This window comes from Cyanistes caeruleus, chromosome 5 (assembly GCF_971803275.1).
Source record: "Cyanistes caeruleus chromosome 5, bCyaCae1.hap1.1, whole genome shotgun sequence".
In the NCBI taxonomy this organism is placed as follows: Eukaryota; Metazoa; Chordata; class Aves; order Passeriformes; family Paridae; genus Cyanistes; species Cyanistes caeruleus.
Window position 1 is genome coordinate 11187910 of NC_141705.1, and position 14571 is coordinate 11202480.

At 39.7% G+C, this 14571-nt stretch overlaps 1 protein-coding gene across 8 annotated transcripts in view; it reads left to right on the top strand.

The window, feature by feature from the left end:
• AFAP1 (actin filament associated protein 1) overlaps positions 1-14571 on the top strand; it is a 114421-nt gene that overhangs the window by 74985 nt on the left and 24865 nt on the right. For all 8 annotated transcript variants that reach the window (XR_015287487.1, XM_086891225.1, XM_086891228.1 and 5 more), the window contains 3 exons: positions 1011-1190; positions 10548-10640; positions 12129-12213. Coding sequence is in view for 7 of the 8 variants with exons in the window: in XM_086891225.1 (XP_086747351.1) it covers positions 1011-1190; positions 10548-10640; positions 12129-12213 (358 nt within the window). In the remaining variant the exon portion in view is untranslated. The remainder of the gene's footprint in view (positions 1-1010; positions 1191-10547; positions 10641-12128; positions 12214-14571) is intronic.

Sequence of the window (14571 nt, forward strand, 5' to 3'; positions counted from 1 at the left end):
AAGTTCATGTGCTTTTCTCTATTCACATAAACGCTCAGCTATTTATTGTATGTAGATACTAGTCAGTCCTGTTGATTGTCAGAGAGCCCTTTATTATCAGATGACTTTTGAGCCTTATTTGTGTGAGTGAAAGCCCAATTTACACAAGTGTATAAAACAGCTGGACATTTGTATAGAGAGCTAAACATTGTTCTGCAGTCTGGCACTGCAACAGCTTTGGGAGCCTCAGCTGTACTGATGTGCTGGAAGGTGGGAATGGAGACTGGGTCAGGACAAGTGATGTAAAGAGGAACCTTCTGTCTTCAGATCACCATTTCCAGCAGAGAACAGGTCATCAGTGACCCAGCATGAAACAGCTGCTCATTGACAGCACTTACTAGTGAGGGAAAAAGTTTAAGTACATTGCTGTAGCCAGGAGCTTACAAAATAACGTAGCATGGAAATTTGTGCATGGACTATTAGACTTTATTAACTGAAAAAGTGTGACTTTACCCACTTTCCATGATTTTTTTTTAAACTATCTCAAGAAAATGAACAGATGAGTAAGGCATGTGCCAGCATCTTTGCAATTGCAGTGTGTAGGCACTAATGTAGATTTGCCTTCATATGCTGGCCTGTCACTGGAGGGCAAGGTAAACATCTGGGCTTTAAAGTTGTTAAGTTACAAGTTTACTCTGCTGCTACACATGAACAGATAATCCTAAATCACCCTCTCCCTACCTGACCAAGGTCAAGGTTGAGTCTTAAGGATAACACAGAGACACTTAATGCTCTCCATATGTTGTACCTGCCTTGCAATAAAACATCTATTATTGTCAGTCTGGAAGTAATTTTGCTTTACAGAGTGGATGAGTTCATTTTGGCTTAACTCTGTGGTATGTGGTAAAGGGATGTGCAAAATATAGTCAAAAATTTATGAATTAAAAATACAGCATTTGTACATAATAAGAGTTTTCCCCCAAGGTTCAGAAAGGTAATATCTAACTCTGGAACTTTCCTTGTTTATTTAGTGTTACAAAAGCTCCAAGGACCAGCAGCCCCAGATGGAGCTGCTCCTGAATGACTGCAGTATCACCTACATTCCCAAAGACAGCAAAAAGAAGAAGCATGAGCTGAAAATCTCTCACCAAGGAGCAGATGCCCTGGTTCTGGCAGTGCAGAGCAAAGAGCAGGCAGAACAGTGGCTAAAGGTAAGGGGGGTTTTCTGTCCAGGAGTTTTTCTACCCACAAAGGGCTCACGTTGCTCAGTTGCTGTTACAGACACAGACAGCACCTTCCACACAAATCCAGACCACTTAAATCCCATCTAATTTGGGACTGCAGAAACACTTTAAGTTCAGGCCTCGAACCAATTCCTCAGGGTTTACCCAGTGCTGCTGCTGTGTTGGTTTTCACTACTAATAGCACAATAATCTGGCACAGAGAGGAGAGGTGGAAAATTCCCTTCCATCTTCTTCTCCATAAAGATATGATGGTTAGGGCACACTGCTGGTGAGACAAAGGTTCAAATTCCCTCAGGTAGAGGCAGCTGGCACCCATATTATTCTGGGCATGGTGTCACCATTTTAAAAAGAAGACTGTCTGAGGAGATACCTGTTTTAATTGCTCTGGATGGAGAAAAATCCTTTAGCTTCCCAAAGGCCATTCAAGTTTCCTAGTTCTGGTTTTGCAACAAATCATCTGTTATGGTTTGTCCTAGGAATGCAGACTTCTGAGAAAACGGGATTTTGTCATCTTCTATTCCTCTCTGTTCAGTGTCTGCAAACATGGAAAATCCCAAGGCAAGGGCTGCAGTTACAGATCCTAACCAGATTACTAGTATTTATGTAGGGCTTTGCCAGTCTCGAAGGTGGAGGTCAGTGAAGTAGTGTGGGAAACTATCACTGCAGTTGCAGTAGCAACTGTTTATAGACCTTGAAATCCAGCCTTTTAAATACATGTATAACTCTGAATGCATCAGACTCATTCTCCATGCTGTGCTCTGATCTAACCTTATATGGTTCTTCTTTTTCTAAGAATAAATTGTATTTTTCCAAATACAATTGAATTAAACACATAGGAATTTCCTGACAGCAGATAGTTTTTCTGCAGAAGAGGGAGACATAAAATTCAGCTTAAGCAGTATAAATTCTGCTGTGGGCTAATGTACTAAATGGAAAATTAATCTGTAATTTCCTATTTTGCAATATTTGAATATACCTTTTGGGGGTTTGCGGTTTGTGTGTGTTTGGTTTTGCCTGTGACTTTGTATCCCAGCTCAGAAAATGCTCTCTCTATTGTCATTTTAATAGCAACTAGTCCCAGCCATGTATTTGTTAGGCTTCTGCTAACATCAGTATCTTGTTCTTATTCTTGTTTTAAAGTCATGAAAATGTCCCACTAGTTCAGCTAGCATTTCAAAACCACTGATTGGAATGAAAAGTTCATAAGTCATATTCCCTTCCAAGGGAATTCCGCTGTAATTAGATCATAGTAACTGCACCCTTATTTCCTGTGTTGTTCTAAATTTGGGTTTAGTAATGCTGAATTCATTGGCATCTATCAGATGTTCTTTCATAAAAATTGCTTTATTTTTTTTAAATTGTATATAAAGCATCCCCACACAGGCAGACAGAGCAGTACTAGATTTTTCCATTTCCCAGATGCATTCCAGCTCCTTCAAAATGAGAAAAAAAAGGGGGATTTAGTTCAGTTGCATGTTCACACAGTTGTGTATTCTGTGTGTCTGCAGAGCATTTGGAGACAGTCTGACAGCACTTTATTCAGCTCCTTCATGCTGCAAAGCTCCCTGTTAATGAAATCTTTCAAGTACATGGCAGCGTTACTGTACTCAACTTCCAAGTCCTCAGGGCTGCTTCCGCCCTTTGCTTCTCCAGTACAAATTGCCTGTCCCACAGCTAACCAGAAATGATCTGTGCAGCTCTTCCAACAGCTCCAGTGTTTTCCAAAAGAAGCTTGGCCTTTGGAGAAATAAAATAAGCATTGCTTTCTGTATTTTTTAAAATACACCAAAATGTGAGGATTTTTTTTTATTATTATTATGTAAGCAATTACATTTGATCATTCAAGCTTTACTCAAAATTAGCTTCTGAAAATCATGTGTGGCTTTGTGTAGGACATTCTTACAGTGTGAAAGAGGTCACTGCTTCATCCTGGGAGATTTTAGCTTTCCCAGCCTGTCAGCCAGAGGGCCAGGGTGCTTCCCAGTGCTCTGCCCCTTACATGTGATTTCTGTCGTTAATAAAATGGGCAGATCCAGAGACTGCCAATGAGAAAGAACTCTGCAGCCACAATTTTAGTGCATAAGATGCCTTCTTGGTCAAAGATTCTGCACCAGTATGTGCCACTTGAGGCAGATTATCACGCAGAAGCAATGGGTTCTCATGAATTCCAATGTTGAGTGTCAAATTAAAGCTTTACATTTAATCCTAAAGAGATCAAAATGTTTTTGGAGGCCAAATTGTCCTTTGAAAGCTAAACCAAATTATTTTTCTTTCCACTTCATGCATGTCATCAGTACAGAATATGTTTATTAAGTAAATAAGTTTAAAATATCTATTGGAAGACAAATTCTAAATCTGTGTAGAATACTTTAGACCCTTTTTTTTGTAAAGATGACACCAAAAAAGCCCCAGCTGATAAACATAGTGCAAATTGAAGTCTAGACTGGAAACCACAAAGGGAGTTTCAGGTTTACCAGCTAACAAATGCTTGATGAAAACAGATAGCTGATGTCACCAAAGACCCTGTCAAGATTTCAGAGGCAGGAGCAAAGCTAGTATAAATTCAGGCTAGAGCTGAGGTCATCTTGGTAATATGGTGGGCAACAAAAAGTGGTGGAATTTTCCAGACTTGAGTCCTAAAATGTTCCCACAAAAATGTACATGAAAAAAATGTATGCAGTTACACACTCTGACCCAAAAATGATCTTTTTCCATGTGTGCTTGACTGTATATGCATCTGTGCGCCCTTTGGTGGTCAAGGAAGGTCTGAAATATTCCTGTTTGTCTTAGCACATCCAGCTGACTGGTAAAACTACACTTATTGTCAGCATCCCTGGGAAATGCTGCATTAAAAATAAAAGGACTGGTAGGACCATGACTGTACAAGAAGATGCTTGTTCAGTGGCTTCATTTATACAGATGAATGTGCTCTGTGTGCAGAACCCTCAGACTAGGCCACAGAAAACTGTACTCAATATTAAAAATACATGGATGCCAAATAAATTAACTTGTAGAAGACTAGTAGAAGAAGGAAATGGTGACTGGTCCCACAGGCTTTTCTTTCTCCTAACATTCCTCTTGAAAAAATGTATTTCTGATTTATCATGCATGAAATGTAATATATCATTCTGGAGTACTGGCCTTGATTTTCATTTTTCCCTAACATTAGGCACCCTTTGTTAACTTCTCTTCATTTTACGGTGCTGTACCACCATGCAGCAATCTCTTCAGCTGAGGGTCTGTAATTGAGCTGTGAATCTTTTACAGCGATAAGGAGACATTTCTTCATGTATCATTTTGACAATGCTCAGTCAGTTCTGAACTTGTCACAATAAGGGGGATGTTTTGCCCTGAAGAGAGAATAAAATCATGGTTTTATGTGTGTCCAGTCATCCAAAGACCCTGCAACATTCCTTGTAGGGCTGTTTAGCTGGGTCACCTACCCAGTTTCTCTCTCTGATTAACTGCATGTTGTCTCTCATGAAAGTCTTTGAAAACATCTCTTTTTTTTCACTGCCCTGAGTTTAGTGAAGGGAGTCAAGTAACTTCTGGCCTCCAGTCTTTCTGTGGACAGTTTTACTGAAGAGTAAACTACTGACAGAGCTGTTCTTTAGCCAGTTTATATCAGCATAAAATTGAGCTTATAACTGTAAACATTGTGTGGCTCTTCTGCTTTCTGTGGGAATTTCCAGCTAAATAGAAGAGTTTGAAGAGATCTTCAAACTTCAAGCATTGCTTTCTTGGCTTATGTAATGCTCCCCAAAGAGGTTATTATCTCCATTTTGTAGCTGAGTAGAGTCAAGTGCTGAATGATAAAGCCTTCAAACTGGCTAAAGAACAAGTGGTTTTGGGGATGCATACTTGGTACTAGTGATTTCCATGCAGTGTTAATTTGTAACAAACTTAAGGAGTGTACTGTAACCCAAGACAGGCCAGGTTCTTTCTCCGTTGCCCATCACCACCAGCAGCGAAGTCTGTGCAAACTAAATTAAATAATAAATAGTAATAATAAATAATAAATTCCTGGGCATTACACCCCTGTTGTCTCAAACAGACGGTTTAAAATACCTCAGTTCAAGTCACAGCAAGGTCAGTGAATTTTCATAAGAGCTGTTTAGGGCCTCACCTGCAGAAGTGATGGACCAAGCTGCACGTGGGAGTTCTGACCAGTCTGGGCAGAGCCAGAGGATCCCAGCTTGGCCTTGAGCCAGAGTTTGTGTGTGTGTGACCAGCACCATGGGAAACAATACATTATTAAAAAGAACCAGATGTGTATGTAAATTAAGAAAACCCAACCAAACCACCCATGAATACAGAACCACAAACGTCCCACTTACTTGTTTTCTCAGTGATAATCTTCCTTTGGGTTTCCTGGCTAAAATCACAAATGCAAGCTGTCGCCATCAGAGCAGAACCCAGGAGGGCTGGGACTTTCACTTTCACTATTCCTCCTCTCTCCTGCTCACAGCTTTGGATGGAAAATTGTTTAAATCACACGTAGGTCAGACTCAGAGCCTAAAGTGAGATGTGCATCTCTGCACCATCCAGGCTGGGGATGCAGCTCCCTTGGCACAGGGCACCTCTGCCCTTGGAGCAGCAGCACCTCCTGCCACCCTCCCCAGCCTCTGGGGAGTGCCTCCTCCCTGGGCTTTGCCTGGTCCAGCAGCCATGTAGGGCAACAGACTTCATGGCAATAACGCAGGAGAAATGATACAGGCGTTGTCTTGGTTAAGTAAGTCAGAAAAGTATTTCTAAGAGGATGCACAGGCACTAAGGACAGGCTGTGTGACTGCTAGTCAGCCAGAATCTCATCCTCACTTTGCTCAGGCAAATGGCAGTAAGTCAGAAAGATTAATCTTTCTAAGCTAAGGGATACCTGAGAATAATGTTTTCCAGTACGGAAGGTAAGGGGTTTCTTTCTGAGACTTGAAGTGTAGTCTATGATGGGAATAATTTCTGCCTTTCCTGCCTAGGATTTTCCTTTAGGTAAACTCCTTGGGGCATTTCTTCTCTGCACAGCACTAAGAAGAGTTTTGCTGCTCTCTGAAGAAGGAGGGTATTGACACTAACATATGTCATATGAAACAGTCCACAAGAGAGAGAAAATGAGGATATAGTCATGCCAAAATGACAGAGTCCCAGAAAGTCAGTACTCTTCCAGCAGTGAAAAAGGAGTGTTTCAGGAATGGGAAATACTGACTTATATCTGGAGCCAAACCCTTTTCTCTCTGCTGTGTTGTACTTAAGCAGATTTCAGCTTTGCCATATTCCTATTTCCAGAGTTAAGTGGCAGAGCCAAGGGATACAGCCCATCCCATTTCTATCAATTCCAGTATTTGTGAAACATGTGGGCAGAGGGGAACAAGTGGGTGGTGGCTGGGTGGATTTCTGGCCTGATTATATAAAGTAAAATAAATGTGCAGTCAGGCTGTGAGCTTTCTGTCTTGAACTTGGTCATACTAAAAGTGTGAGCTTCTCATGTGAATTCCATGACAACAAGATGATACAAAATGCTGTAATCACATCCCTTTGGTAGGGAGGCTGTAGCTTGAGCTCATCCATGGTATCCACTGGCAGAGAGGACTGCAAGCTCCTGGAGCACAGACCAACTTTTAGTCTTATTCCTTATCAGGTCCCAAAGAGATCAGCCATAAAGAACTATCAACAAATGTACTTTTACTGAGAATTTGTTTGGTTTCTGTGTGGTAGGGACAGGCTGGCAAGCAGCTGGCTTTCTGGTTTTGCTACAGAGACAGTGCTTTTTATCTGGAGCTTGGAACTTTAAAGCATCCAGAGGAATCTAATCTACTTTTTCTGACTTTGCATGTAGAAAGAATAAATGTTGGGCAAGTATTTTGCCTCCAGTCCTGGTGTATCTTTTAAAATAAGATACAAGAATTACAAAAATTTGTATGTAGGTATGAAGTTTTTTACATGTTAAATGTTAGTGCTTCTGTAGTAAGATAGTTTAAAAAAGAGAACTATTCCAGACACATCATGTGGCAGAAATTTCACTGACTTCACCCATGGCTCAGGCAGGGAATCTTTCCAGCTTCCTACCTACAAATATTTCCCCTCTGTGCTTGATGTCACTGCACTCAGTGCCGTACTCTGATGTCTGTCCTGATCCACCTGGGGATTCCAGGTCTAAAACCCAAGTCTGATTTGGAGCCCCTGAGGGAGCTGGGGCTGGTTAGCCTGGAGAAAAGGAGGTTTAGGGGGAACCTTTGTGTTCTCTACAGCTCACTGAAAGGAGGATGTGGCCAGTTGGGTATCAGTCTCTTCTCCCAGGTAACATGTGACAGGAAAAGAGAAAAAGATCGTAAGTTTCACCAGGGGAGGTTTAGATTGGATATTAGGAAAAAATTCTTCACTGAAAAGAAAGGGCTGCCAAGGAAAGTGGTGGAGTCAGTCCCTGGAGATACTTAAAATACTGTGTAGATGTGGCACTTAGGGACATGGTTTAGTGGTGGATTTGGCAGTGCTGGGTTAACAGTTGGACTCAGTCTTAGGGGTCTTTTCCAACTAAACTATTCTATAATTCTATAAATAAGGAATAATAATACAGTTCAGGTTGCAGAAGCTTTTTCCAGGTCTGCATTTGAAAGTGGCGCTTCTGAAGTCTGCTGATCATAACATTGTAATGCTAATTGTGGTACTTAAGGTTCTTGGAATGGAATAACAAAAGATTATTTTAAACGGATTTAGTTTTGAAGCTGTCCAAAGAAATAATGGGTCTTTAGTTTTCTGATTACATTTGCTCAGTAATTTTAAATATTTGAAGATAGTCTGTTTATGATCTCAGTTTGATTTTCCTGGCAGATCACACTGTGTGTGTGTACATGTGATGTACAAAGGCATTTGTGGTGAGAAAAAGAGAATTATTTCCTCTCTTTAATGTGTGAGAAGACTTAAGCTGTTAATGAAATATTTGCCATTACAAGGTATTCTCAGTGCAGCCTTCCGCATGATGCCATTTTATTAAAAATAACACTTTTGAGGATTCAATTTTTTTTTCCTTTCTGGTTTTGAATCTATATAAACATATAAAAAATACGTTTATTCATATTTTTACACATTTCATTGCAATGGATAAAAGTTTGCTGAACTCCATTCCTCACTCTCACAATTACTTTTTAATGAAAATAGTGATCTTTTGTTTTCATATAACTCCAGAAGATGGAACATAGAAAAAACTGACAAGAACTTTTGAGTCTTGTGATTGAAATTATGCAAGTTGGCAATACTGGTGGAATGTTTTATCCTTAAAATTCTGAGCTAAAGTTATACACATGTGAAAACCAGATTTTTAATGGCAGCTGTCTGCAAATCTAATTATAGAGAGTGCATCCAGGCAACCATTATATATTAAATACATTTCATCCTGGTGAGGTGGAGAAGAATGAGTTTTGTGCTGTGCGTTGAACACAATTATATTGCACACAGAAGGTGATGAGCAAGTCTTTGCCAATGAACCTTTTGAACCCAAATGAAGTGTTGGCCCCTTGAATATCCATTTACTTTAGATCCTGCCACCAACTCCCTTTTGACAATGTATCATTTTAAAAATCAAAATTTAATTACAACCCAATTAAACACTTCAGTTTCTCCTTAAATATGTGGGGTATGATAAGAACCGGATTTACTTGAGTGCATGACTTAGCACATACTACTCAGTTAGTGCTGCCAAATCATTTCCCTCTGTTCTGTCTGTAACTCCCATTACAATCTGCCTTTGCCAAAATTAACTAACTGTGTGGTGTGAGCAGATGCTGAAAACATAAGCCATTGAATCAGGGTCATGCAGGAGACAGAAATGAATGTTCCCAGAAACTGTACAGTCACATTTCTCTAGGAAGAAGACAGCAGTGTATTTGCACCATATTGAGGACCAGCAATTGGAAAAAACCAAAACAAAACCAAAAACCAGACACATTAAAAAAATCTTACGATTTTTGGGAATTCAGGGCTTTGTTTAACTCTGCCACAGATATATCTACATATTGTGTTACAAAGGACACCCAGAGACATGAAAGGCTGGTCTTATTTCTGGAACAAAATATAGGACAGGTCAGACAGTCAGGAAAGGGTGCTGAAGTGTTTTGAGACTCTAGGTCACAGATTAAAGTGCAGGTTCATCTCCCAGCTTTGCTTAGGTTTTTTTATGTCATTGAGTGAGTGATTTCGTCATTCTTTGGATCCTGGGTTCTCCCTCTGTAAAATGGGGCTGGTGCTCCTCCTTTCTTTATGGTGTATAATGCCTGTAATTTATGATGTGCTCCTGAGTAGCATAAGGGTCTTTGTAAGCCCATAAACACTGTATTTGTTTTAGCTTCAGCCTTAAAGGGAGCATAAATGCTGGGAAAGGACTGTTTGGTGCCATCCTGGGCTTTTCAGTTTCCATTTGAAACTCAGCATGAGTTTGGATTGAGAACCTGTTCCATCAGCACAAGCAGTTTCAGGCTGATAATGGGCTGGTGGTAACCTCTCAAGAGATAAAAACCATGGGGAATCATCAAACATCCTTACTCATTGTGTATTTTTACATTTATGTAATTTCAGGTTTTTAAGTTCTTCAAATTCCATCAAAATACCAGCAAATTCCTGGTTCAAGATTTTTCTTTAACTTTTAGGAGCAGAAAGTGCCATTTCCATTTGCTACAAATATATTTACAATTATTTTGACCTTTAACTCTTAAGTTAATGTGCAATTATAATAAAAACATGCCATGAAATACCACTGTGCAGCATTAATTCTAAGTTGATCAGCACTTCATTAGTTCTCTGATAGCAAAAAAAGAGCATCTGTGTAATGTATTATACAAAACTCTTGTCCATTGGCTTGAGGTACCTTGGATCCTATTTTCTCATCATTGTAATGAAATTGGTTTGGTGGTGTCAGCTGAGTTCATACTGCAAAATTAGCTCAGGGAAGTCAGCAGTGCTATTGGTTTCTTCACTTAGGAGAGCCTTGGAGCTTAGTCTGTCTAGAAACTGAAACCTTCCACCTCTAGACTTTATGTCTCCTTCAGGTCATATATGAAATGACTTAGGGAGGGAGCATGGAGAAGTTCTTGTAGTGTCAGCCTGCCTGAGAACTGCCAACCTAGTAATGTCTGTGTGATTCTCCTTTCCATTCTCTTTCACATATAATATATATATAAAAACTATAAATAAAATAATTATTATTTAATTATAATTATTTATAATAAAAACATTTTAATTTATAGATTTTTATATACATATCTATATATATATAAATTTCCTAATATCTCTGATTCGTATTTTATGAAAAATTAATAAGTTTTGCCTTGTCTCCTTAAGGTTATAAAAGATGTGTGCAGCAACTGTACAGGAGCTGTAGACTCTGATGGGCCGTTGTCTAGTTCTCCAGTACACAAAGTGGAGCTGGAAAAGGTAAAGTTATCAAAATGGTGAATGCAAAATTCCTTTTGATTACTCCAAGAGACACTGGTAGGCACTGGGTGTAAATCCCTTGCTGCCTGGTGTTGTTGTTTCAGGCACACAGTCCCTGTGTTGTGTTGGTTTGGTTGGATGTGTGCACACATCCTGCAGAGCTGAGATTTCTGCCATCTCACTTTGGCCATGAACAAACAGCAGGCTGGCTTGGGTCCAGCTTCTCTTCAGCCACAGAAGGGTGCAGGTTAATGGGTCTGATACATGTGCTGAGATGCAGAGATGGTCTCCAACAAATGCAAAGAGCAAGCAGGGATTCAAACTCTTGAGGAAGGGTAGATGAGGGTTTTAAGGGAAAGTCTCTTATTTTGGGGGATTTAGTCCATGAAGAACTCCCTGGGCATGCTGAGATCACTGTTTTGGCAGACCCTTCCAAGCATTCGTGTCTCAATAAAGAAACTTGGCTACTCACACGTGGTACTTGGCTACTCCACTGCCTTGACTCAGCAGGATGTGAGAGCACGAATTAGGGAAGTGAGCAGCTTTGCAGTGAATGATTGCTGCATGACCAGCACCACTTTAAACCCCTGCTTCATTAAGGCATCCGTGTGAGCAAATCTCTCTCCAGCCCTGCTTAAAAATCCCTCTGACAGAGGTTTCATCACCCAGTTGCTATTGGGAGGTGCCACCCCCCTGGTTGGTGGAAGTGCACCACTGCCTGTGGCGTTACGTTGCTTTGATCCTGGGAGCTGTTCCAAGACAGCCCAGACTTCCTGGTTTCACAGGCAAAATCTGTTGTGTTTGCATGTTTGCACACACCTGCACAGTATTGACAAAGTAACTTAGTGTTGAAAAGTAGGGTTTTTTTTCTAAAATGCTTGCCATGAAAATGTGTGATTTATTTTGTCATTCACTCTTTTTTGCGATCGCCTTATCGTGATAATCTTCATGGCTTCACCACTTCTGAGTAATGTGGTCATCAAAACTATGCTGTCATAAGCTCTGTCTGCTCCAACCCAGACCTCATGCATAACCATTACAGAATAATCAGTGCTAAAAATTTATTTCAAAAGCCTTTCTTGCAAATATTGAAAGTACTGAAGCACCTTATAGGAATACACTATTTTCTGATAAGTTGTAGTTGCAAGTGCATGTATGAAGCATTCTTTAAAGATACAGCTTTTACTCTACTCATATTTGATCCATGTAATTCTTTATTGCAACATTTAGAGTCTAGAAATACATTAAAATACATGGTGAATAATGAATATTTCACTGTTCTTAGTACACTTTCAAATACATACTATTTTATTGTTTCTGTGATTTTCTAAACTGAAGTTTTTATTATCTCCTAATTCTCTTCTAAGTAGATGAGAGCTTGAAAGTGTGTTTTATTTCACAGTAAGTATTTTCTTAAAGGGGACTCATGACACTTGATTTTATGGAGGTGCAAACATTGTGTGTCAGCTAATCTCTTTGCCCCTGCAGAAGTTGTCATTTGAGAGGCCCAGCTCAGATGGGGAAGGTGCTGTGGAAAATGGTATCACTACTGTGTGCAATGGTAAAGAACAAGGTATGTCTGGTGTAAGTAATATGTGCTTAGAGAAAGGGAAATGTTTCACTTTTATCTGTCCAAAAAAGTAAAGTTTTTGGATGGTTTTATTTGGATTCAGTTTAACTTGAAAGCTCAACTATGTCAAGAAGGATTCCTTAAATTTTGGCAGTAACAGAAGGCATTTGATGTTACTGTGCAGGTAAAATCAGTATAATTAATATAAGAAAACAGAATATGGAAATTTTGATTTGGCCTTTTCTCTGTTCAAAAGTACTGTTTTTCAGAGCTTGGATGACTATAGGCAAGTAACAGTTTTAGTGACTGTATAGTGGCAATATAAATAGTGGTGTAAAACTTCTAAGCAAAAAAGCTGTAATTAAATACTAGAAGGAAAGAATCATGCATATTTTTATATATATATTTATCTAGGTTTTATATCTGTGTGTGTGTGTGTGCATAGATACCTTCATATATAAACTATCATATTACATATGATTTTTATATTAAAAAAATATATAGTCATGCAGTGTCAGTGTATTTTTGAGTACATAAGTATATAGTTTTGCATATGCTACTTTGGAGTCGTGCATGTTCTGTAGTCCTTATAATCTAACAAAGGTAAATCCTAAATCCAGAGAGAGTTCTGGCCAAGTTGTATTTAATACACTCAACCTTTATGCTCTCTTCTCCATCCTCTTCCCTGCTCCACAAAGCAGAAGAAATTCTGTGGGTTCCTTGATGTGCCACATAGCATGGTGTAGCTCAGATAAGGGATTTTTCTGCTGTTAAGTGCAGGGTAATGTGAGCTGCAGTGAGCACAATGTCAATACTGCCCTTGGTGCCAGCACTGTCTCGCCTTTTGACTCATTTCCCTTATCTCCTCCCTGGGTCATTTTCCAGCATTTCCTGGCTGTACAGATCTCTGAACAGTATGGGACAATGTCATGGTTTGTGGTTTTCTGAAAGTCGTGGTATATTTTTACTTTTTTTTTTTTTTTTCTTTTCACATTTTAAAATCTTCTATTAAGTTTTCACAAAACTCCAAAACCTGTGGAGAATCATTTGTGACCCAAAACCTATGCTGTCCACGATGTCCAGAGGTACCTGGTGGTTCAGGTACCCTGCAGAAGGTGTGATGATGCAGCTGGAAAAACAGCCCAGCTGAGGTGCCTCAAGGAGGGTCATTTAAAATACCATTGGCTTTTGAGAATTGACTTTCAGTACATAGTAGGAAAAACAATGGGCGTTAATGACTGCAAGAAGGCTGAAGTGTCCTTGATGAAGTTAGCTGTGCTTTTTTGAAATGGATAGGAAGTGTTTAAGGGAGTAGGTGGGAAGGAAGGCTTCAGAGAATGATCATCTCCAGCTGGCACCAACCACCAGGCTGTGCTCATAACCAGCTGCTTACTTTGCTGGGGGGAAGGAAATGAGAATAAAAGGCTTCTGTGAAAAAAAAAATCACTGGCAGTTGGGCAATTAGTATATTCTTTAGACTCAAAAAGATTAAATCACGAAGGCCTTATTTCTGCTGCCTCTCTGCTCTGCAGGAAAAAAAACCCCAGCAACGTAAAGGGAAGACAGGACAGAAAAACAAACACTAGAATGGCCTAATTCCACTGTTGGCCTTTGGCTGCTGCTGTGTGGGATGGAAACCTGGCTGAGGACAGGTGCTGTGCCCCAGGCAGGGGTTCATGAGCTGAGTGGATGGGTGGCCTTCCTCCCTCCAACAAGGGAGCCTGTTTATGTTTAGAGAGCACAGTGTAAGTTGTGAACACCCTTCCCTTGAAAAGATAATTAGACCTGGATGTGTTGGAACTGGCTGGGGGACATCTATTGGCACTTGCAGAGCTGTCTTACACCCTCAGCACTGGCAGATTTGTACAGTCACGGCTACAGATATAATTTCTAAATAATGTTCTATGATTGCTAACAATTAAACTAAATATGATAAATTATCCCATGGTGAGTCCCAAACTGCTTCTCTATTTTCCATGCATTCTTCTTCCCAGCTCATTAGTTCATACAGTCATTTCTCATGTGAACGTTTTCTCTATTTTTCCCCTCAGTTTGTGCAAGTCCATAACCACTAAGTGTTCCCTGTTGCAGAAGGAGTTTGTATGTTGGGGATAAAGATAGAGCAAATCAATTAGTAACTATTTTAAATTAAATGTTCATCAAAATCACATATCAGGGCAAGTTGATGGATTTTTTGCTGCCTTTTCAGTTAGCAGAGACTTTTGCTCTGTTACCAGAATCCCATTTAGTCCTCTGAATGCAGTTTCTGAAGTTTATTTTGTTTGTTCTGTTTTGCAAATAAAAGCCCTCTTTTTTTTCTGAATCTGTTTAGTCTTAGAAACTCTTCTTTAAAAAAAAACA